Here is a 25,853-nt window from a genome sequence, read left to right as displayed (position 1 = left end):
AGAACCTAGGAGAAGCTATTAGTGAAAGTACAGCCCAGTTGCAGCAAGGGAGACTCCAACAGTTGGGGAAACACTAGTGCTATAAGATGCCCACCAAGAACAGCAGCAACAGTGAAGTTGAGCCAGCCAGAAACTAGAAGAAAGCTTATGTGTGCAGCCAAAGGCAGAGGTGGAGAAGTGACCCAAGCCCCTTAAAGGAGACCAGAAGATTGTGAGTGAATCCCAGGCAATTGGACCCTACATTATTTACATTGTTGGAGTTTGGTTTGGTTTGGTTCAGATTGTGACTGTCCCCTGATCCCTCCCTGTTGAAGAAAGTATTTAACTTTCATTTTTACAGGAGCTCAAGGTTGAGAGACCTTGAACTTTGGAAAAAGATTTGGATTTTTAAAGAAGTTGGATGTTTTAAAGAGACTGAACTTTTAATGTAACTTTGTAATGACTGTGGGACTTTTAAAGTTCTTTATGTTTTGGCCAGGCAGTGGTGGCACATACCTTTAGTTCTAGCACTTGGGAAGCAGAGGCAGATGGATCTCTACAAGTTCAAAGCCAGCCTGGTCTACAGAGTTCCAGAACAGTCAAAGCCACATACAGAAAACCTATTTCAAAAAACCAAAACAAAATTATTGTGATATTAATATTCCATCTTGGAGATAAATGAGAAAGAAAAGATGCCAATTGAAAAGTGATCTGTTTGTGTGTCAAGTTGACAAGGGGCCATTTGTACTGGCTAGTTTTATGTCAACTTGATACAAGCTAAAGTCATCAGAGGAGGGAGCCTCAATGAAGAAAATGCTTCTATAAGATCCAGCTGTAGGGCATTTTCTTAATTATTGATTGATGGGGAAGGGCCCAGCTCACTGTGGGCGGAGCTATCCCAGGCTTATGGTTGTGGGTTCTATAAGAAAGCAGGCAGAGAAAGTCATGGGGAGCAAGCCAGTAAGCAGCACCTCTCTTGAAGGCACCGAGGTAGCACAATAAATTTCATTTTGTTCTTTTTTTTTTTTTTTTTTTTTTTGAAAGCAAATTCTTTTAATGAGAACTCAGAATTAAACTTCAGAGGGACCCAGCGTCATACTTCCATTTGGGAACTTGATAGAAAAAAAAAAATTAGTTTGACTTGCTATTAGCAGGTGGCAGGAGCCACCTTCAAATGAATTTTCAAATTGGAAAATACTGCTTCACCACCTGTTGGGGATAAATTGCAAATGGAATAATTTAGTATTTTGATGACTACCTTGCTTGGATACTTTCCCATAACCACTCTGCTGATTGCTATAATCAACATATCCATAGTGGTTGTAGTCATCTCCTCCATAACCACAGTAACCGTGGCTTTTTTTATCCACAGTTGCCATAGCCTTGATTCCAATAGTTACTATATCCCCAGTTCCAGTTTTGACTGGGACCACCACCTCTTCCACAAGCTCTTCTTGCAAACCTTCCTCTAGATCCCCGCTGCTGCTGTTGCTGTTACTGCTCCTTCGACATGGCTACTTTTAGTTCACATTTACTAAGACCAACATTGTGGTATTTCTTTTCCATTATCTTCTTCACGGGTTTCTCTTCCTTAAAGGTAATAAAACAGAGCCCATGTCTCTTACTGGTCTTGTTGCCCATAGGGAGCTCTACGGATTCAGCCTCACCAAAACCACCAAAGTACTCTCTTATTTTTTTCTTCAGGTGTGTCTGGAGAAAGGCCACCAACAAATTTTTTTTTGACGGGCTCTTTTGTTTTTATGGCTTTGGCTCTTTTAGGATCAATGGCGTTCCCATTCAATTTATGTTCTTTCTGATTCATGATCTTATCCACGCTCTCTGACTCTTTAAATATCGAAAAGCCAAAACCCCTTGATCGCCCTGTGATAGGATCTAACTTCAGAGTGCAGGTCTACAACGTCACCAAATTTGGAAAGGTAGTCCTTCAGATCTTTTTTTGTGGTGTCCCAGCTAAGGCCTCCTATAAACATTTTCTATTCTTCCCTCTGTGCTGTCGCTGCTTCAGTGTGTCTGGGGAGGAGTTTGAATGGCTTTCATTCTCCTCTGTCTTACTGGTGTGGATCTTGGCCCCTTCTGCCTCAGTGGCGCCTCCAGCCGCAGAGCCCTGCCTGTGCGCTCGCTTTACCTTGAGAGGCACACAAGACAAGGCACACGAGTGGCTGCAAAGGCTCCTGTGCCTCTCCCTGGCCTGCCCACCTCACCTTCCACTTTGCACAGTGCACCCCGGCTGCACTAAAAAAGGGTAAGTAGCATTGGCTGCGGCCACTCTTGCCTCCTCCTCGCTTTAATGGCGCTGCCACGGACCATCTAAAATGACTCTCCATTTTGTTCTTAAGACTCCATTCTAAGTTAGCTTGCCCTTAGAGAGGCATGGCCCCCACCCTTGACGTCTGAGAAAAATCACGAAATGTCCCTGGCAGTAGCAAAATAGACACAGCAGCTACAGCGAGCTGACAACAACAGAGTGGCCTAAGAAAACAGGTCAAGACACTCCTTTTTTGATGTAGACTCCCTCCTTGTGGTTTAACCAGGTGCTGTAAACCAATTTGTAAACCAATTAGCTTGAAGGCCAACATTCCTTTACCCTCTCATGTAATGCCAAGGGTTGGAAAACCCCACTCACGGTTTTTTCCTTTATAAATGCCCTTCACCTAGACCTGGGGGTTGCTCTCCTATCCTGTTGCATCAGGAAGGCTTGTGGCCCAGGCTCCCGAGCTTGAATAAAGACTCTCGTGTGCTTGCACCCGAGTTGTGGTTCCTGGTGGTCTCTTTGGGGTTTTTGCAATCTGGGCACAACACTCTGGCCTCTGCATCTGTTCCTGCCTCCAGGTTCCCACCCTTTGTTGAGTTCCTCTTCTCTCTGCAGTTGATGAACTGTTATTTTGTTTTTGTTTTTTTTTTTTTTTTTCTAGACAAGAGTTTCTCTGTGTAGCCCTGGCTGTCCTGGAACTCACTCTGTAGTCCAGGCTGGCCTTGAACTCAGAGATCTGCCTGCCTCTGCCTCATTCATGAGTGTTAGGATTAAAGGCCTGTGCCACCACCTCTGGTAATGAACAGTTATATGAGAATTGTCAGGGTTTCTGAATCCGCTTGACCTTACCACGTTTTCTGTCTGGTGGCGAGTAAATAAACCCCCTCCTTCCCAAGTTGCTTTTGGTCATGGCATTTCATCACAGCAATAGTAACCGCAAGACCACTGCATTCCTCTGTTGGTTTCTGCTTCAGGCTCTTGCCTTGAGTTCCTGCCTTGGCTGCTGTAAGGAGCAGGCCCTGAATAGGACCAACTCCATATTTGTAATAGGAAAGAAAACAAGTTTGAAGTGAAGTTGTTTTGAAGTGCTGTGATAACCAGAAGTTGTTTTGAAACCTTATGAATCAAAATATTTGTGCACAAAAACAAGTTGTTTTGAATAAGTGTGATAACCAGCTGTAATGAAGTCACAGCCCCACAGATAACCAGACGCATCTGGTTATCTGCCGTGTACGTCAAAAGTAACCCTAATTCAAGCATAAAAAGGAGCCCTTGGCCAGAGCAGTTCATCACACTGGTAGCAATGGTTACCTACCGTGATCCTCCGTTCAGGCCTCCTCTGCAGCCGAGAGATCAAGCACTCTGCAGCATGGATCATCAAAGCAGCAGCGGAGAGACTGAGCACTCTGTACCCGATCATCAAGGAGACAGCCGAAACCTCTAATTTCATGGTCAAGCACTCTCCGGACCTGAGCTGCTGGAAGCCGCAGAGCACCCTTATCTTCATGGTCAAGCACCCTCTGGACCTGAGCTGTTGGAAGCTGCAGAACGCCCCTATCTTCGTGGTCAAGCACTCTCCGGACCTAAGCTGCTGGAAACTACAGTCATAAGTACTCACGTCATATAACTCATGAATAATAATGTACTTACTGCTATGTGTATTTCTTCAGTAATTAGCAACTTACTATTTGTGTTTATTGTATTCATATTGATAGAGGTAATGTATAGAAAATGTGGCAATACCTCATTATAATAGCTTTAGCATTGGTGATAATATATTGTTTGCTGTGCATTATTAAAGAGCAATTAAATATCAAACCTCTGTCTCTGGCGTACTCTCTCCCCTCTCGGGGAACCGACTATCTCACAGTCAATCCTGTATACGATTCCTGAGTGGAGAGGACCTGTCGCTCCTCTCCCCATGGGAACCCTAAAACCTTATCACAACCTGCTCACAAACAGATAACATACTGGGCTCGAGACAGCTGGACTCAATAACAGACTGTAAACCTATAAGCCAAATAAACCCTCTCCTCATTCAAGCTGCTTTTGATCAGGGTTTAATCACAGCAACAGAGAATTTAACTATGACAAACAGAGTCTCATGATAGCCCAGGTATCATGTAGCATAGGCTGGCCTGAAACTATGTAGCCAAGAAAGACCTTGAATTTTGGATTTTCCTGCCCTACTTCCCAAGTATTGGGATTATAGGCATGTTCTATCCAGGGTTTCCTGAATGTTAGGCAAACATTCTACCAAGTAATCTACATCTTAGTCCAGCATTCTGTCTCTTGATCTTTATTGTGGCTGCCAGAGCATTTGGGTTTTTTTTTGTTTTTTGTTTTTTGTTTTTTTTTTTTTTTTTTTTTTTTTTTTTTTTTTTTTTTTTTTTTTTTTATTCTTAGTTGGACTGAGGACTTGCCAAGTATGTGTAAAGCCATGGCTTTGATCTCTAACATAGAATATGTACAAAATAGTGTCAAGATAGATTCTACAATTTCCTTTTTTAAATCCTATGTTTATGTGTATGTGTGTGCACCTGTCTGCATGTGTGTCCTGTCCATACAGGTCTGACAGATGCCAGAACTGGGCATCAGATCCTCTGGAATGGGAATTATAGTTTTGAGCTGCTTGATGTGGGCACTGGGAACTGAACTTAGGTCCTCTGCAAGAGCAGCCAGTGCTCTTAAACCACTGAGCCATCCCTTCAGACTCAGATGGTCTACTTTTCAAAAAAAAAAAAAAAAAAAAAAAAAAAAAAAAAAACCATTTATACAAAAATCAGTCTGCCTGCTCCACACATCCATTCCTCACATTTCTATGCAAAGGCCACTATTTTAATTTTTTTTAATTTTCAAGTTTTTATGTGTGGAGGTATCTTGTCTGCATGTGTGCCTGAGCACCACATTTGTGCACCCTCAGAAGGTATGAGTTCCCATGTGAGCTGCTATGTAGGTGCTGGGAATTGAACCCACCTCCTCTGCAAGACTGACTGCTGAGGTGTCTCTCCAGTCCTTATTTTCACTTCTTTTGAGGTGGCCATTTCCACTTGCCATTGTCTTTGTTGCCACAAATATATTATAGTTTAAGATCTCATATAGCCCATACTGGCCTCAAATTCAACTACATAGTGAGGATGACCAAGAACATTTAATATTCCCACCTCCTCCTCTCCATTGCTGGGATGACAGGTGTTTATCACAAATCCAGCGGAATACACTGATATACTTTCTTTCCTCTTTCCCTCCCTCCCTTTTTTTTTCTTTTTTTGTTCTATGAATTGAACTTTGGGTTTTATGTACACTAGATGAACACGTTACCACTGTACTGTACACACAGCTTTTGCTTGTTTTGATAGGGTCTCGATATGCAGCCCGGACTATGCTTGGGATCCATACCTTCTTACCTCAGCATTTTGAGCTCCTATACCAACTAATCTAGTAACCCTTTCAAACTTTTTTATCTGGTAGTGGTGTTGGAACATATGCCTGTGACAGTTATTGACAGACTTGACAGATGATCTGAAGTGGCTGTGGAACTCCACACCCCCAATATTCAGTTGACCTCAAATCAACATGAATTGGGAAGAGGCTGAGGAGCTGAGCCAGCAGCAGGCTTCATACGACCCCCCCATGGATAATGAGAGGTTGGTGTCAATCTTGGATACCCCTTAATCTTTCAGAACCAACGGTCTGCCAGGCTCAGTTTACAATGGAATCTCACTGATATCTTCCACAAATGCAACAGCAGTGCCTGATTCCAGGTTCCCAACACTGTCTCCCACCACAATCTCCTTGACACATGGAATGTTACCTGTACTAGGCATGCCTTCCTCTGAGGCTCAGCCTATATCTCCCTTTATGGGTCAGATGTTGAACCCCAGTGATTCTTATAGCTTTAATATACCCCCTCTTGAATCCCAGATATTTCAGAGTTTATTTTCTTATTGGTTATTTTATTTATTTACATTTCAAATATTGTCTTATTTCCTAGTTTCCCCTAGACAACCCCCCCATCCCATCTCCCTCCGATTTGCCTCTATGAGGGTGCTCCCCACCCACCCACCCATTCTTGCCTTACTGCTCTAGCATTCCCTTATGCTTTCACAGGATTGAGCTTTCACAGGCCCAACGGCCTCCCCTCTCATTGATGCCAGATAGGGCAATCCTCTGCTACATATGCAGCTGGAGCCATAGGTCCCTCCATGTGTACTCTTTGGTTAGTAATTTAGTCCCTGGGAGCTCTGGGGGGTCTGGTTGGTTGATATTGTTGTTTTTCCTATGGGGTTGCAAACCCCTTCAGCTCCTTCAGTCCTTTCTCTAATTCCTCTATTGGGGATCCCGTGCTCAGTCCAATTGTTGGCTCTGAGCATCTGCCTCTTGTGTTTGTCAGGCTCTGGTAGAGCCTCTCAGGAGACAGCTATATCAGGCTCCTGTCAGCAAGCACTTCTTGGTATCCTCAATAGTGTCTGGGTTTGCTATCTGCAGATGGGATGGATCCCTAGGTGGGACAGTCTCTGGATGGCCTTTCCTTCAGTTTCTGCTCCATTTTTTGTCCCTGCATTTCCTTTAGATAGAAACAATTCTGGGTTAAAATTTTTATTGGTTATTTTATTTATTTACATTTCAAATGTTATTCCCCTTCCCAATTTCCCCTCCACCAACCCCTATCCCCTCCCCCTTCCCCCTTGGGTTAAAATTTTTGAGATGGGTGGGTGGTCCCATCCCTAAGCTGGGGAATGTGCCTGTCTACTGGATATTAATAAATGTATATGTGAAGCAAGCCTCCTGCTTTAGCCTCCTGAGTGCTAGGATTAAAGGCCTAGAGTTTGTTTTGATGCTGGAGATGAAACCCAGTGCTTTCTGCAGGTTTAGCATCAACTGGGCTATTGAGCTACATCTGCAGCCCTGGCATTTTAAGCACTCAATATAATTGCTTATCTCAAATCACTGCCAGGGTGACACAGGCCTTTAATCACGGCACTTGAGAGGCAGAAGCAAGGCAGGACTCTGAGTTTGCTCTAGTGAGTTCCAGGAAAGGCACGGCTACATAGAGACCTTGTCTTTTTTTTTTTTTAATCAAACTTTAATTATCTTCCAGAAAGATTCTGTATTGGGCCTTCCTCTGGTAGGCTGGCCTCAGTCATACATGGAGCAGTAGCTTTAATGAGAAAGGCAATGACTCAGCTCTCCGTTTACATAATCATGACAGTGCAAGCAACTGAGTTTTACATTAAAAGCTGTAGGTTTCTTTCAGTGTATGCTTTGGAAGGATGAAACTTTAGACATTTGGCTGGGAAGTGTGCTGCTGCAAGCATCAGTCCGTTTCCCTTCACCCTCTGAGGACCTGGAAAAACAGCTCTACCTGGCAATTGTGTTTCCAGAGTTCTTTGAGTATTACTAACCCCTCGGGTCCTACAGATCATTTGTGTTTGGCCAAAGGTTTCTGGGGCAGGAGACAAGTTTGAGCTGGAACTGTTATGAATAGTGTGGCAAGCATTTTCCCCCTTGGTTTGGGTAACTATTAACTTCTCATCTCTATTTCCTCATTCTATATGATACAGGTCTCACCTTTTTTCTAAACATGGACTACACACACACACACACACACACACACTACGTATATTTAAAAAGTACCCCTTTGGGCTGGAGAGATGGCTCAGTGGTTAAGAGTACTGACTGGCCGGGCGGTGGTGGCATATGCCTTTAAACCCAGTACTTGGGAGGCAGAGGCAGGTGGATTTCTGAGTTTGAGGTCAGCCTGGTCTACAGAGTGAGTTTCAGGACAGCCAGGGCTACACAGAGAAACCCTGTCTGGAAAAACCAAAAAAAAAAAAAAAAAAAAAAAAAAAAAAAAAAAAAAACAAAACCAAAAAACAAAACCAAAACAAAAACAAAACAAAAAAACAAAAACAAAACAAAACAAAACAAAAAAACAAAAAAACTGACTGCTCTTCCAGAGGTCCTGAGTTCAATTCCAAGCAACCACATGGTGGCTCACAGCCATCTGTAATGGGATCCAATTTCTTCTTCTGGTTGTGTGTAAAGATAGTGACAACATATTCATATACATAAAATAAATGATTCTTTAAAAAACCCCTCATCTTTAGGGGCTGGAGAGACGGTACAGTGGTTAAGAACACTTTTTGCTCTTGCAGAGGACTAGAGTTCAGTTCTGTTCTCTGTGGGTACTACACTTACATGCACAAACTGACAGAGACACACATACAAATAAAAATAAAAATCTTACTTAAAAAATACGGACTGCTTCACGAACTGTGTGGTATTCTTGTGCAGGGGCTATGCTCATGTTCTCTGTACCGTTCCAGTCTTTTTAGTTTTTGTACTGCTAAACAAACACTCTTAAGTTTTGTTTTTAGATAGTCTAGCTGAGTTGCCCTGGCTGGTTTTGAACTCCCTATGTAACCCAGACTGCCTTTAAATTTGTGATCTTCTAGTCTATGCCTTCCAAGTTTCTGGGATTGCAGGGGTGTATTCTTGGTAGTGTACGGGATGCTTTTTTACAGTAGCTATATCAGTTTAAAACTAATCACACAGCTCAGTTTTGCCTGCATTTGAAGTTTGTGTATGGGATGTCATTCTGTCTTTTCAAGTTTTGCTTAACATTTTTTGGTGCATATGTTTTTGAGACAAGGTCTCATCGTGTAGCTCTGACTGTCTTTCAGAACAGGTTGTTCTTGAACTCACAGAAATGTACCACACAATTCCTGGTACCATGTTTTTTTTTTTCTTTTGTTCTTTCTTTCTTTCTTTCTTTCTTTTTTTTTTTTTTTGTTTGTTTTGTTTTGTTTTGTTTTTTGTTTTTCGAGACAGGGTTTCTCTGTGTAGCCCTGGCTGTTCTGGAACTCACTCTGTAGACCAGGCTGGCCTCGAACTCAGAAATCCGCCTGCCTCTGCCTCCTAAGTGCTGGGATTAAAGGTGTGTGCCACCACTGCCTGGTGTTTTTTTTTTTTTTTCTTTTCTTTTCAAAATAGCGCTTTGGTGGTGTATGCCTGTAATCCTAGCGCTTAGAGGCACAGGCAGAAGGACTACAAGTTTAAAGACAGCCTGGGCTACATAGAGTTATCAAGGTCAGAATGGGCTATATGATATTTTGTAGGAAGCCGTGGTCAGTGGTGATATACGGGAGGCGCGCGGAACAATATTTTATCTTAAAAAAAATCAAACCAAACAACACATTGTGTGCGTATGGTTAGATGGTCTTTTGTAGTTCAAGTTGGCCAGGAATTATATATCCCAGGGTGGCTTCTAACTTTGGGCAATCCCCTTACCTTAGCCTACCTCAGCCTACCGGGTCATAGGATTACTGGCATGTTCCACAATGCCTGGTTCTGCCTAAATTATGTTTGTGAGACTTGAGCTTGTTCCTATCACTGTGTGCCGCTGTTTGTTCACGCTTTTGGCATCCCGCTGTAGAATCATAGTGTAATTAAGACTCCATTCTACTGGTGATAGACTTTGGGTCTGGGTGCAGACTAAGGTCATTTGAACACCTCTATTGTAAGCATGGCTACACATGTCATCCAGTATTGACTTTTCCCAAAGAGAAATACCCCAATCGCTCTTATCAAACATTCTTGTCATTTCACATACTGAGTTAACTTTTTTAAAAAACTTGCATTCATTGTGTGTGTACTGTTATGTGCTTGTGGAGGGCAGAGGTTCTCTTCTCCCACGTGGGTCCTGATAGTTGAACTCAGGTTGTCAGGCTTGGTGGCAGGTGCTTTTATTTTCTGAGCCATTCTATTGGGCCACTTAGAAACTTTTGCTATTTTTACACTTACATTTTTGACCATGGTGGTTATAGAAACCATTACTTAAAATATTTGCATACAATGGTATGGCTGAGCCACCACTTGTTCAAATCACCATTCTGGGATAGGACTCATGGCTACTTTCTAGTTTAGTTTATAAGTAAAGTGGTGCTTGTTCTAAGCGTGGACATTAAATGTTCTGTACATTTTACTTTTCTATCTATATTACCTTCCTGCCATTTGGAGACATTGAACAGTTTTACTTTCTCAAGTATTTTTTAGTGTGTGCATGTATGTGTGTTGTGTGTAAGAAGGGGGAAGTGCACATTCATGTTGAGTCTGGAATTCAACCTTAGGTGTCATTCCCCAGGCAACATTCACTTTGTTATCTGAGACAGGTTCTCTCATGTACTTGGAGCTGGCTGGCAAGGAGGCTAAGCTGCTGGCTAGTGAGCCCCAAGGATCCTGTCTCCATTGCCACAGCAGTAACATTAACGAGTGTGCCATCATGCCCAGCTTTTTTAGTTTTGGTTGTTGTTGGCATGGGGGGGGGGTGGCTGCTTTTTTGAGACCAGGCCTTATTATGTAGCCCTGGTTAGGCTGGAACTCACTAAGTAGTCCAGGATAATCACAAACTCATAGAGATCCACCTGCCTCTCTCTGCCTTTTGAGTGCTAGGATTAAAAGTGTGCTCCACCATACCTGGTTCAAGCTCAGGTTTTTTTGTTTTTTTTTTTTTTTTTTTTTTATGTGGGTTCTGGGGATTAAGTCCAGGTCTTCATATTTGTAAATGAACTATATCTCCCTGGACATGATCTTGTTTTATTTGTTTAATGGATAGTTTTTTTTTTTTTTAATTTTAATTTCTTTTTTCTATTTCTTCTTTTGAGTAAGGGTTTCTATGTAGCTCTGGCTGTCCTTAAACTATGTATACCATGCTGGCCTGGAACTCACAGAGATCTGCCTGCTTATGCCTTCTGAGTGCTGGGTTATCTTTAATTTGAAAAAATACATTTGAACAGGCTCTCCTGTGGCCCAGACTGGAATAGAATTTGCTGTGTAGTCAAAACTCACCTTGAACTTCTGATCTTCCTGCTGAGATTACAGGTATATGCTACAGCACCCTGCTTATGTGATACTGGGTGTCAAACCTAGACTTCACACTTGCTAGGCAAGCACTCTACCAACTTAGCTACATCTCCAGCCTCTTCTCCCCCAGCCTTTTTTTTTTTTTTAAAAAGTGTTTCACTGTGTAAGGCAAGTTTCCTTGGAACTGGCTTTCCTTCTACCAGAGATACCTTAGTTAAGGTTTCTATTGCTGTAAGGAGGCACCATGACCATGGCACCTCTTACAAAGAAAAATAATTTAATTGAGGTTGGCTTATAGTTCAGAGATTCAGTCCATTATCATCCTGGTGGGAAGCATGGTAGTATGCAGGCAGACCTGGTGCTGGAGAAGTGGCTGAGAATCCTACATGTGGATCTGCAGGCAGCAGGAAGAGAGTGACCCTAGACCTGGATTAAGCATTTGAAACCTCAAAGCTTACCCCTAGTGACATACTTCCTCTAACAAGGCCATATCTCCTAACAATGCGGCTCCCTATCAGCCTATGTGGGTCATTTTTACTCAAATTACTATACTAAGTGCGAGGTTATTTATAAGCATTTGCTACCTCACCTAGACCTCAGGTTTTTTTCTCCACTCCTACTGTTAAAAGTAGAGCTAGCTTAGTAGTTAAGACTTTTAGAGGACTGAAGTTTGGTTCCCAAGTACTCACATGGTAGTTCATAACTGTAAGTCCAGTTCCAGAGAACTCTATGCCCTCTTCTGGCTTTCTTGGATACAAGGCACACATGTGGTGCAGATACACATAACATTGCCTTTTAGGTTAGCCTGGGCTAAAGAGTTAAATCCTGTCTAAAAGGGAAAAAATTGATTTCTTAAAAAAAGATCAAAATGATACATATAGTTAGTTTTAGAAGTCAAACCACACAAAGCTTTTAAAACAGAGATCTTTTTAACATTGTCTTCTCTGGAATTCCCAGTCCCCTGGAGCCATTTCAACTCTTAGTGTCTGCATCTCACCCCTTGGCACCCTCTTTGGATTGCAGCAGAGTCAGCAAGTAGCCTACTCCAATATCATGTTGCTATAAAAGTGTAGGGACAGAAGCAGTGTGCCTCCAGAATTCCTGAGCCTTTCTAGGCTTCGGAAGCATAGAAAATCTTGCCTGCTGTGGCTGGCTCTGGTTTTTTAAATAAAAATGAAAAAAAAAAAAAAAACCAACCCTTTTATTTTTTGGTGACCCCATCTCCACCTCTGTTTTTAATCATTGGGTTTTACACCTTCTCTTCTTCCGTTACTGCCATTTATTGGGAGTAAGTGGAGGTAGCTTTTTGTTTTGGAGTAGAGAGCTTGCCTGGCATGTACAAGGCCCTGGGTATGGTTTCCTAATAATGGTGTTGCAAAATCAACCTCTCCTTTATAAAATGGAATTATGTGTGTATGTCTGTTAGTCATTCCTGTGTGGGTGACTGAAGAAGCCAGAAGGTGGTTGTGAGCTGCCCAACTTGGGTGCTAGGAACCAAACTTGTATTCTCTGGAAGAGCAGCAAATGTTCTCAACTGCCGCCCCTTCTCTCTAGTCTCCCTACTCCTTTGAGTTGTGAGGCTACCTTTGAATGGCTGAGCCATCTCTCCAGCCCCCTCCCCTCTTTCTGGGATTTTGAACTCAGGTCCTTTAACTGCTTTTTGTTTTGTCAAGACAGAGGGCTTGTGTAGCTCTGGCTGCCCTGGAACTTGCTCTGTAGACCAGGCTGGCCTTGAACTCAGAGACATTCACCTGTCTGCCTCTGGAGTGCTGGGATTAAAGGTGTGTGGTACCACTGCCTGGCTTTCCCACTGAATCATGTCTTTAGCCCTAACAAACTCCTTTGAAAATAGAACCAAGTATGTGTGGGAGGGGAGGTCTGGGGATAGATGTGAAGAAACATTGTATACATATATGAAATAATCAAAGGAGAAAATATTATGAAACAAAAAAGAAAATAGACATGCCATCCACTGTATAGAATGTTTTAGTGGCTCTGGGGATTGAACCCAGCACCTTGTACATGCTAGGCAAGTACCCTACTCTTGGCTTAAATCCTTAGTCTGCAGAGACCTCTTTAAAAAGCCCTTTTATGTGCTGAATGGATCTTAGAAACCATGTAATGCAACCAATTCATTTGATTGATACAGGGGACACTGGTATCCTGTTCAAGGGTATTTCTTGACTTATCACTTAAGTCTCTTTTTTCAGCCCATGTTCTATCCTGGTTGCCCACAAGAATGATTTATGGATCTTTTGACAATGTAGACATCCATGACTACACATGGGGCCAGTTTCTTTGGTACTTCTGCAGAGGATCCTGCAAGCTAATGCTTGACTACCCAGGTGGTTTCTATTGTGCATCTAGATTCACTGGCTGCTTTTTATGTTTCCTGAGACATGGTCTCTCTATACAGCCCTGACTGTATAGGAACTCACTCTGTAGACCAGGCTGGCCTTGGACTCAAAAATCCACCTTCCTCTGCTTCCCAAGTGCTGGGATTAAAGGTGTGCGCCACCATACCTGGCCTACATTTATTATTTTTTTATTTCTGATTTATTTTACTTTTTATTTATGTATATGAATGCTTTATCTGCATATGCACTTGTATGCCAGAAGAGAGCATCAGATCACATTATAGATGGTTGTGAGCCACCATGTGGTTGCTGGGAATTGAACTCAGGACCTCTGGAGGAGCAGTGTTTCTTAATGGCTCAGCCTTACATGTCTTACTACATTGTCCTGGCTGGCCTGAAAGTGACTATGTAGAGCAGGCTGTCCTCAGACTCACAAAGATCTGCTTGCCTCTGTCTCCAATTACTAGAATTAAAGATATGCCCTATCACGTCCAGACTCAAGTCTTTAAAAACTGAAAAACGAATTTGTTTAAAAAAAAAAAAAACAATCCTCAGGGTCTGGTGAGATGGCTCACTGGATAAGTGCCTGTTGTGCAGATTGCTCCCTGGAACCTACATAGAGGTAGAAGAAGAGAACCAAATCCTGAGTTATTCTTTAATCCCCGTGCTTGTAGAATGGTGCTTACATATGTACAGGAACAGTAAAAAATTGAAAAACCCTCAGGGCCTCACACATACTAGGCAAAAACTCTTTTATCACCAAGTCATATCTCCAGTCCAATATTTTAGCCACAGAAAATCACCTTAATCTACTTAAAACATTGTGCATACAAACTTAATGGTTGCTTTGACTCGCACGATGAGCTTTCCTAGTTTAACTTTTCTTAAATTGAGGCAGGAGAGATATGTATACTGATTTTTCAGAGAACTCAAGTTGAACTTCTAGCACCCACGTCAGGCAGTTTACCACCTTCTATAACTCTAGCTCCAGGCAATCTGATGTCCTCTTCTGCCCTCCGTGGTTACCCACACACAGATGCATATATATATACTTCAAGTATTGTGTGTGTGCCTGTATATGTATGGACACATGCACCATGGTGAGAAGGTGGAGGTCAAAGAACAACTTTCGGGAACTGGTTCTCTCTTTCCACCATGGGACTTGCTGACGGCCTCAGGCTTGTGTGCCAAGTGCTTTTTATCCAATGAGCCAACTCACCTGCTTAAGTTCAACTTCTTGAAAGTTTAACTGAGATTTCCTACTTCACAAGGGAATTTCCATTTGCTTTGGTTTTGAATTTCCTGAGTTAGGGTTTCATGTAGCCCAAGCTGGCCTTGAATTGCTATGATGTTATGGTTATCCTGAACCTAATTTTTCTGCTTCTACCTTCCAAGTACTGAGATTATGGGCAAGTGTGACCATGCCATGGGACTGAAAGGGAGGATATGGGGCTGAAGTGATGGCTCAGTGGTCAAGGAGCACTGGCTATTCTTCCAGAGTACCCAGGTTCCATTAAAACCACCCACACGGCAATTCACAATGTCTGTAACTCCAGTTTTAGGTGATCCAACATCTTCTTCCAGCTCCCTCAGGCACCGAATCCAAGTGGTGCATGGACATACATACCCAGGCTCATTTTTTCTTTCCTTTCTGAAATCTTTGCTTTTTGTGCGTTTGCTCATCAGTAAGAGCATTAGTGTAAGCTGGGTATAGTGGTGTACTTTTCCTCACAACACTCAGGAGGCAAAGGCAAGCTATTTCTTGAGTTTGATGCTAGCCTGTTCTACACATCGATCTCAAGGCCAGCTAGAGCTACATAGTGAGACCCTGTCTTTAAAAGCCAAAAACTATGCTGGGTATGGTGGTACACCATTACTCTCAGCACCCAAGAGGCCTTTGCAAGGGGATCTCTGTGAGTTCAAAACCGGCCTGATCTCCATAGTGAGATAGTGAGTTCCAGGACAGTCAGAGCTAAATAGTAAGACCCTGTGTTAAAATATGTATTACTAACCCCTCGGGTCCTACAGATCATTTGTGTTTGGCCAAAGGTTTCTGGGGCAGGAGACAAGTTTGAGCTGGAACTGTTATGAATAGTGTGGCAAGCATTTTCCCCCTTGGTTTGGGTAACACACACACACACACACACACACACACACACACACACACTAATGCATGCATGTGTATATACATGTATTAAGAACCAGGCATTATGCCTGGTTACATTTAGAAATCTATTTTTTTTTTTTTTTTTTTTTTTTTTTTGTTCTTCGAGACAGGGTTTCTCTGTGTAGCCCTGGCTGTCCTGGAACTCACTCTGTAGACCACGCTGGCCTCAAACTTAGAAATCTGCCTGCCTCTGCCTCCCAAGTGCTGGGACATTTAGAATTCTTACCTGCTTAAAATTATTTTAACATATGCAGTTTTCTTTACCAAATTAACAAAATATCACTCGAGGCAGAAGCAGAGGTAGGATTAAGTTTGAGGCCACGAGGCCAGCCAGGACTACAGGAGACCCTGTCTCCAAACCAAACCCAAACTAGCACTTTTGACTTTAGTAGGGTGGTTTCTGATGCTGTATGTAGGAATCCTTTCACATTGGGTTAAAAGCCTTAGAGAATACTCATGTTTACTGCTAAAATGAAGTGACATGAGGAGAGGCAGTTTGATTCAGTTTACAAGTGCATATCTCAAACAATGGACATGAAAGTAATGTTTATATCCATGCCTAGTTCCCTCACTGACCACCTGTGCCAGAAGACCCAGAGACTAGATTTTATGAGTATAAGAATATAAATATGTACAATTCTCTTATAAAGAAATGTCTTGATTTTATTTCCCCTTATGAAATAAAGGCGCTGTGAAAATATGAAAGGTGAATGGTAGTTAGTTTTCTAACATTAAATCACCTTGCTCTTTTAAAATGATCACATTCTATGAACAGATGCCTGATGGCATAGCAGAATACAAGAAGTATTAATTAGTAAGTTCTAGATCAAGGAAGATCATTCTATAAAGGCTAATTATTTAAGACATTTATACATAGTGACTATTACCAGGAAGACAAACTTTAAAGTAAACAGGCTTCTTGACAGTTATTAATACAAAAAGGACTGAAGGCCTTAGTTCCTACAAAAAGCACAATGTTGAATTTGTGGTATACTTAACAAAGCAAAATGAGAAGGCTCTAGGGAGTAGTAAAACTTTCTTTTACTACTAGCTTCCATTTTTAACTGAGATAGGGGAGGTGAAACCTGGGGCATTGTGAACAAGTGTCTACCACATCCCTAGCCCTGCATAGAAAGTGTTTTGGAATGTCAAACTGGGTGATATTTATGTCATTCAACTGAACATAAGTATCTCAGCTTTTGTCTTTCAGATAGAATTTTAGGAAACATCTGGCAAGAAAATATTTTGAAAGTGCTTTCTTTTAAGTTCTTTGGTATAATTTGGTCATTCTGATAGTAAGTTATTAAGTAAGTACTTTAACCATGTATCAACAAAAAGGCATATATAGAAAACCATAACTAAAGAATAAATTATGTTGCCAACCTTGTAGAAAACAAACTCTAGTATTTTACCTGTGTTTCTGTGGCATAGATAGCTCTGCTGCCTATAAGAACGCTAGTTTTATTTATATGAAATGTTACGTACAATATCCTGTTGGTTTTGATTATTACAATAGCTGTTCATTTAAGAGGCAAATTTTAGCTAGAAAAAGAATAATTTCAAATTGCATAAAGTTACACACTTTTGTGCCTTCTGACTCAGCAATGGTCAGAATTTAATGTCAGCACAATGTTAAGAACTGGTTTACAGAGACAATTAATTCTCTTGAAGCATCTTTTCAATTTCTTTATCCCAGTTTTCATCTCGCTTCTCAGACTCTGCTACCACTTCATATTCCTGAAGCTCCTGTTGTAGCTCCTTTTCCCAATCAGTAGAATCTTCTATAGGAAACAAAGGGAGAGACAAAAAAAAAAGGGGTGCTCATTGAACTACAATTCATTCAATTTGTAACCTAACAAAAGGCCTAGATGTTTTTGTAGTACCAGGCATGGAACCCAGGGCCTCAGACATAGCTAGTCAAGGTCAGAGGATAATTTCCAGGATTTGGTCTTTTCTTTCTACCATATGGGTCCTAGGAATCCAACCCAGGTCGTCAAGCTTGACAGTGAGCATAGTTATCTGCTGAGCCATCTCTTGAGCCCTTGTCTTTGAGACAGGGTCTCACATATTCCAGGCTGGCCTCCAACTCACTATTGGTGAATAACCCTGAACTTCTGATCCTCCTGTTTCTACCACCACATTCTTCTACTTCAGTTGTGGCCACCATACCCAGCTTTATCACATGCCTGGTATAGAACCCAGCACCTTAAACCCAGTAAGTGAAAGATAAGGTAGAAACTGCAGTGTTAAAAAAAAGAAGAGTGAGAAAACAAAACACTGCTATTTAAAAAGGAAGAGTAGGCAGCATGGTGTAATACCTGAAATCTCAGCACACAGGAGGTGGAGATGCAGGAGGTCAAGGCCAGCAGACTACACAGTGAGATTAAAACAAATCTGGGCTACATGACAACCTGTCTCAAACAACACAAAAACAGGGCTGGGGTGTGAGTGAGGTGTAGCAAACCTGCAAAATCATGGGTTCAATCCCTACTACTGTTTAAAAAATAAAGCTGAAATTCCTTTTTATTTTTTTGTTTGTTTTTGAAGACAGGATATTGCTATGCATCTCTGGCTGGCCTGGAACTTGTGTAACTCAAGATGGCTTCAAATTCATGTCAGTTTTTCTGCCTTGCCCTAGGATTAGAGGAGTGTACACTACCAAACCTAGTTTGTTGATTGGCTTTATTATTTTTCAGGGTCTTATGTGGCCAAGACTGGTCTCAAACTTCTGATCTTTTTGTCTCTAGCTCCACTAGTTTTAAAATGAGATTTTTATTCAACCAACTTTGGAACTGAAGGAAAAAGAACAAAGTCAATGTGTGTGTGTATGTGTTACCTTCTAATGCAGTTGCTTCCTCTTGCTTCTTATCAAGAACAAGTTGTTCCATTTCCTTTCTTAAATCCTCTTGATTTAAGTTGCAGGCATCAAAAGCATCACTGACAAACTCAGAAACTCCTGGGCTAGTAGAGATTTCCTCTTCATCCTGAAATGCAACCAAATAGCTCTTGGAATGGCTTCTAAAGTGACACCTATATACTAGAATTATGGTTAATAGTTGTCTCACAACTTAACACATTCTCATTTTTTGTTCTTCTCTGCTAGCTGTAATACAATGCTCACTGCTCTTCTACCTTCTAACTGGCAGTTGCTTGGTAACAGAATGAGTTCCCACCTGAGGCTATTATTCTCCCTCACTGTTTAGATCACTCAACCATTCTCTCTGATTTCTGATGAGCACATCTAGAATTATTTATGCCAGGAAATCACCTCAGCTCTCAGCTAGTATTCAATCAAATACTGGACTCCTTATCTTGCAGACATAAGACCGACACCCTTAAGCAGTTTTAAATGGTATCAGAGATAGTTAACCCAGTAACTTCATTTTTAGACATCATCTACTAGGTATAATGTAAAACTGTATTACCTCTTGATTTTTAAGCTGAGATTTGATTACGACAGGTGGTGTTTTGGGCCGTACTGCCTCTAAGAAGTGAGAATAAAAGAGACAATAATTGCTTGACTTACTTCTAAATACATATTATAAGAACAGCTAAAATATCCACATATATTAAATAATTTTCAGAAATGAGCTTTTATGGTAATGTATTTAGCTCTCCTGAAGATATGACAAGCATAGCCAGGCACAACTATATCAATATCAACCTCCTACTTTGGTGAAAGTCGTTTTAAAATTTATTCTGTCTATTTAGATAAAGCATCTGATTATGTACCCTGACTACCCTGGAACTCAGAGATCCACATGCTTCTCTGTCACCTGAACGCTAGGATTAAATGTGTGCACCACCATGCCTGGCAGGAATGTCTTTAAAATTGCAACCACATTCAATGTCCCTTATATGCAATTTCCATCATCTTTTGACTTCAGGGTTAGCAAAATTGATTCTGGTCTTCCTTTCAGGGCACTAAGAATAAAGCTTTTTATCAAGCGCCCTGGTTATCGACTTGGTTAGAAAGCACAAAGGAAAACACAGTGCCTCATCTCAGCATTCTACTGGTAAGCTTAGAAAAATTGTTTGTGTGTATGTGTACCTTTATGTGGTATCCTCAGAGGACAAAAGGGGGTGTTGAATCCTCTGGTGCTGGAGTTACAAGCAACTGTGCACTGTCTAATTAAGGTTTTTGGGGACTGAACTTGGTCCTCTGTAAGAGCAACATTCACTCTTAACTGTTCCTTATTGTATTATCCACGTGTAAACAGTCTTTACTGAACACTTTAAGTCCATTTTGTTAAACAGGCAGTCATTGGGGAAAAAGCCTTTCTTTTCTGTTTTGGCAGTGCTTGGAATTGAATATATTATTATCTGCACATATGCTAGGTAAGTGCTCTATCACTGAGCTATATTCCCAGCCCTGTATTTCCTAATATTAATTTGAGAAATTGAGGAATGGTAGCCCATGCCTGTGATCTTAGCATTTCAGGAGCAGAACTAGGAGGATGGCTTAGGAATTCAAGACTAGTTGGGGCTTCGCAAGGAGGCCCTGTCTCAAAAAGCTATCCTCTAAACCCAAAAAACAACCATAATTTAAGGATATAATAAAGAATGAAAGTTCTCTGGGCTTCATGATACCTATATGCATCTTGACCTTGAGTGTAGTTTCAGAGCTTTTGCTAGTAGTCTATACAACCAGTATTTTATGACATTCTTTATCTTTTTTTTTTTTTTCCGAGACAGGGTTTCTCTGTGTAGCCCTGGCCATTCTGGAACTCACTCTGTAGACCAGGCTGGCCTCAAACTCAGAAATCCGCCTGCCTCTGCCTCCCAAGTGCTGGGATTAAAGGCGTGCGCCATCACCGCCTGGCAACATTCTATATCTTATGACATACTTACCTAAAATTTCACAAACAAAAATGCCCCACTTGTCAGATGGTTCTAGTTGTAATTAGAACATATCTATACGCATGGCAGGCATTCATGAAAAATGAAAAAATATGAAGGGCTGGAGACATAGCTCAGTAGAGTTCTTGCCTAGTATTTACATCTTACAAATATAAGGCTCTGGGACCCAGTTTCAGTGTCACAAAATAAATATACAATATAATATTTTAATATTTATTTTTATTTATTTTTGTGATTTTTTTTTTGAGACTGGGTCTTAATATGTATCCCAGGCTCGCCTGGAATTCTCTATATAGACCAAGATGGCCTCTAACTCACACAGATCTGATTGCCTCTGCCTCCAGGGTACTGTGATTGATGGTGTGTGTCACCACACCCAGCTTTATTTTTATTTATATGTCTGAGTAGCCATGGACGTCAGAAGAGGGTGGCAGATTCCCTTCAAGTGGAAGTACAAGGAACTTTAAGCCATTCATGTGGGTGTTGGGAATTGAACTTGAGTCCTCTGGAAGCGCTCTTAACTGAGTCATCTCCCTTGTTAATTAGTATCATCAAATAGTTATATATATAAAACTTGTTCCCTAGCAGCAGGGTTATATCACAGGAGGAAAATGCCAGGTGTTAATAGCTTAGCTCAGAGCTGGGTACTTATAATTGGACTGGAATAAGAACTACTGGACTCTACAACCACAAGTCTCAAGGACATCATGATGAATAGAAGTCTGAGAAACATCTGGCCATGGTAGTGCATGCCTGTAACCCTAGCACTTGAGATGTGAAGGCCGGAGGATCAGGAGCTCAAACCCAGTCTGGACTGAATGGGACTCCCAAAACTAAACAGCCCAAAGGGCAAGAAAAGAGACATAGAAAATAATTGCCATTCAAGAGTATGACAACAACGACAACAACAACTACTACTAAAACCAGCAACAAACATCAAATAACAACAAGAAATCCCAAGAACCAACAATGAGATAGCAAAGAAAAAGAATATTTGGGGAAGACACATATAAGCTGGGTCAGAAAGGCCACCAAAAAAAGAAAATTTCCTTTGGAAAGAAAGTAATTTTTTTTGTACAGATATCAACATTTTTGATACATACAAGATGACAAGCTCATTAGCATCTTTAAGTCAGGGATATTTTTACATCAATTCTTTCCTTCCAGAATGATCTCTTCTCCCTAGAATGTACCTGTCAGAGGCAAATCATCATCTCTGCTGCTGTTTTTTCCCTCCTTTCCAGAGGCTTGCTGCTGGGCAGCCAGTGCAGTGAGTTGGGCCGACTGCTTAATCAGGGAGATTCGGTAGAAGTAGTTCCTCCAGAAGACTTCCTCCTTCACACTTTGACAGACAGTGACACATGTGAGAATGAAAGGGTCAAGGGTACACATGTTAGCACAGCAGAGACTAGAATAGATCATCTATTTGGCTCCAGGGGTGGTACTTAGGGTTTCACAGGCATGCCAGGCAAGCCAGCATTTTACTACCAAGCTAAAGCTGCACTCCTTGGGTATTTTCCAGACCTTGTGAGGGCCAAAGGAAATGATTGTTTACTTTATAAGCAAAAGCTAAGTAACAAGATAAACGAAACTAGATTTTCCACAGAAGCAAAAGATGAGTTATATAAGCTCATGAAATTTCAGTACTTATTATTATTTTTATTTCTTACTTTATTCTATGTGTATGGATATTGTGCCTATACAAATACCTGTGAACCCATGGAGGGCAAAACAGGGCATGGGATCCCCTGGAAGTGGAACTGTAGACTGCTGTGAGCCACAATGTGGGTGCTGGGAATTGAACCTGGGTCTTCTAGGAGAGCAGCCAGTGCTCTTGACTGTTGAGCCATCTTTCCAGGCCCTTTTTAAACAAACACACACACACACACACACACACACGCATACACAAATGATCCTTGGAAGCAGAGCTAGGACACTATGAGTCCTTTGTTTTCTGAATGAGTATATGCTTTTAGGAAGAAACTATTGTGGGTGTTGTTTTTTGTTCTCTACTTTTCATGTGTTTGTTGTGTATATATGTCTGAATGTGTGAGCGCATGTATACATGTGTATGTGGAGGCTCAATGATGAATATTGGGAACAATCTTCAACTGCTCTTCCACTTTATTTGTATTGAGGTAGGATCTCACAATCAAACCCTGAGCTCGATGATACAGCTAGTCTAGATATGGCTAGTCTGGATGGTCAGCTGCCTCCAGGATCCCCTTTCTATTCTTTCTTATCATGTCCAAATGGAATCTACATGGGTTATCCGCATTTGAACTCTAGTCCTCATGATTGCAGGAAAGTGTTTTCATTTTTGAGCCATTTCCCTAGCCCTTGCTTGTTTTTAAAGACTGAGTCCCGCGGTGGTGGCGCACGCCTTTAATCCCAGCACTTGGGAGGCAGAGGCAGGCGGATTTCTGAGTTTGAGGCCAGCCTGGTCTATAGAGTGAGTTCCAGGATAGCCAGGGCTATATATCGAAACCCTGTCTCAAAAAACCAAAAAAAAAAAAAAAAAAAAAAAAAAAAGACTGAGTCCCATTTATCACAGACTGGCCTCAGAATCACTAGATAAGGTTGGCCTTGAACAACTGATCCTCCTGCCTCACCCAAGTGCTGGGATTACCAGTGTTTGCCACCATACCTGGCTTGATGTTATTTCTCAGAAAATACATCAGACGGCAGCTTGCTAAAATAACTAGCAACTAGTATGAGAGATGGTTATAAAGACTTTGGGTATGGAACAAATTTGGGGAAAGAACCCAGGGCTTTGTACAAAACTAGGCAAGCACTCTCCTACCAAATTACACCTATGACCATCTGGGAGGTGGTTGATAAAGACTGAAGTTCTATCTATTCAACCTGAGAACTCACAGTGGTCTTCAAACTTGGTTGCATATTGGACTTGCCTGGTGTGAGGCATTGGTGCCCAAGTGGGGTATGGTGAGTACACACAATAGGTGGCCTATAAGAACAATAAGAACTAAGTAGAAAGAAAGTGGTGTGTAAGTGGGGGAGGGAGAGGAGTTAGGAATGAGAACTTGAGTTACATGGAGGGGATTGAAAAATAAAAACAGAACTAGGCTTTATCACTGGCAGAGCAAGAAATTACAAACATGGTGGAAGAACATGAGAGTGATCCTCACTGGAAAAGGTATCCCTGTGGACAGTTTTCATTCCACAGAGACAGCTGAACACATGCACACTCTCTAGCTGCATCTTCTGCTGGTGAGAAGTGACACCCTAATGCTGCTCAGTTCTTGCTTTTTACATGTCATTTTCCATTATTGTTTAACTAATATATGCTAATAAGGAAGAATAAATCCTATTTTCCACTAAGAGGTACCAGCACTTTCTGCATAAATGGTGGATCACAGGGTTAGAGAAAGGTAAAAATAAAATGAGCTTGGAGCCTGGTATGGTGGCACATGCCTTTAATCCCAGGAAGCAGAGGCAGGCAGATTTCTAAATTTGAGGTTAGCCTAATCTACGTAGTAAGTTTTGGGCCAGTCAGGGATACATAGTATGACCCTGTCTCCAACAGAGCAACCACCAAAGGCCCCCATGTCAAAGTGATGATTTGAGCATCAAAATAACAGATAACAACCCACTGCATCAAATGCATGAGACTATATGGATATAAATTCAAGAATATATGCAAATGTGATTACCAGAATAAAATTTCAAAGTCTCTAAGGGGCCAATGAAATAGTTCAGTGGGAGGCAGAGGCAGGCGGATTTCTGAGCTCCAGGCCAGCCTGGTCTACAGAGTGAGTTCCAGGACAGCCAGGGCTACACAGAGAAACTGTGTCTCAAAAACAAAAACAAAAACAAACAAACAAAAAAAAGGAAATAGTTCAGTGGGTAAACATACTTGCTGATAAGACTAATGACCTGAGTTTGATCCCTGAGCCCCATATGGTAGAAGAACTGACTGATACAAGTTGTCCCTCTGACTCTTCAGATATTATGTTTTCATTAAGTCTTTAATGCCGAGATATAGCCCAATTGGTAGAGCACTTGCTAATATGTACAAAGTCCTATCTGGGTTTGATCCAGGCATGGTGGGGCACATGGCTATAAAACACAGCATTCAGGAAGATCAGAAGTCAAAGGTTATCCTTGAATACACAGCCAGTTCCAGGTAGGATACATGAGGCATTGTTTCAAAATACACACACACAAACACACACACACACACACACACACACACACACACACACACACACGCCAAACCCAAGGTCTCTACTCACAAAATAGTTATCTTTTCTTTCTTTTCTCTCCTTCCAATTCCCTTTGAGATAGGGTCTTACTCTATAGCTTACCTTTATCTATTATCAGCCCAGGCTGGGTATGAACTCTTCTCCTATCTCAGTCTCTTAAGTGCTAGAATTAAATGTATTTGCTGCTAACCCCAGCTTTTTAAACTTATCATATGCTTGTAGTACTTGCAGAGACCAGAAGAAGGCATGAGATCCTTTGGAGCTGGAGCTGCAGATGGTTGTATGCCATGCAACACTGGTGTTAGAATCTGAATCTGAATCTGAATCCTCTGCAAAAGCACCCAGTGCTCTTAACCTCTGAGCCATCTTTCCAGCCTTTGCTTGTTTATTAAAACAGAGTTTTGATGTGTATCCAAAACTGGCTTTGAACTCACTATGTAACCCACACTAATCTTCTGCCCCAGTACTGGGATCAGATGTGCACAACCATGCCACATCTAATTATTACTATTATTATATTCATTTGAAACATGGTGTCAAAATGTAGCCCAGGCTAGCCTGGAATTTGCTATTTGGTCCTTGCCATCATGACTGACACTAATTACTTTCAAAGAGGAAAACTGTACTTTTGTAGTTAAGAAGCCTGACAGACAGAATCTTCAAGTGTACAAAGTATAAACTGTACAGGGACAGATGGCAGTGTGCCTCACACAAGGTGCAAAGAATGGAAGCAGATTGATCAGACAGAAGAACTAAATGCAATCTGTAACATTAACTGGATTCTTTGTGAAGTTAACTGGATTCTTTTGCTAAAAACATTACTAGAACAAATAAAACATTAAGATAGGGCCTGGAAGCCAGATTGTAATAATATGTGTGTGATCTGATGGTCACAGGTGGCCTAATTTGATGGACACATTGAGCTTGTTGGAAAGAATGACTGTCTGTAGGAAATAAAGTATCCAGGTTGGACTGGAGGGCTCAGTGATGGAGCACTTGCTTATCATGTGCAAAGCTTTGGGTTCCATCTCCAGTACCCCTTCCTCATAGAAAAGACTCTAAGGTCATGAGACATCAGGTGAAAACAAATGTTTTCACCTGAGAAATCAAATGAAAATAAAAAAATG

The 25,853-nt window shown here is 41.4% G+C and overlaps 1 protein-coding gene, 1 non-coding gene and 1 pseudogene across 2 annotated transcripts in view; all 3 read right to left on the bottom strand.

Annotated features, from left to right (window-relative positions):
• Nucleotides 1–1,023: 1,023 nt before the first annotated feature.
• Nucleotides 1,024–2,129, bottom strand: LOC117694651 (heterogeneous nuclear ribonucleoprotein D0 pseudogene; annotated as a pseudogene).
• Nucleotides 2,130–8,504: 6,375 nt separating this feature from the next.
• LOC117695706 (U6 spliceosomal RNA) lies at nt 8,505–8,609 on the bottom strand. The gene has a single exon (XR_004604727.1). It is a non-coding gene; the product is annotated as a U6 spliceosomal RNA (small nuclear RNA).
• A 7,668-nt stretch (nt 8,610–16,277) lies between these two features.
• Nucleotides 16,278–25,853, bottom strand: part of Syap1 (synapse associated protein 1) — a 28,457-nt gene continuing 18,881 nt past the window's right edge. The window contains exons 6-9 of the mRNA XM_034486110.2: nt 21,694–21,842; nt 19,066–19,124; nt 18,477–18,624; nt 16,278–17,421 (exon numbers count right to left, since the gene is read on the bottom strand). Coding sequence (XP_034342001.1) covers nt 17,297–17,421; nt 18,477–18,624; nt 19,066–19,124; nt 21,694–21,842 — 481 coding nt within the window. The 3' untranslated portion in view covers nt 16,278–17,296. The remainder of the gene's footprint in view (nt 17,422–18,476; nt 18,625–19,065; nt 19,125–21,693; nt 21,843–25,853) is intronic.

This window comes from Arvicanthis niloticus, chromosome X (genome assembly GCF_011762505.2).
Source record: "Arvicanthis niloticus isolate mArvNil1 chromosome X, mArvNil1.pat.X, whole genome shotgun sequence".
NCBI classification, from domain to species: domain Eukaryota; kingdom Metazoa; phylum Chordata; class Mammalia; order Rodentia; family Muridae; genus Arvicanthis; species Arvicanthis niloticus.
Note: the sequence above shows the minus strand (reverse complement) of the source record. Positions and strands in the feature narration are given on the sequence as shown.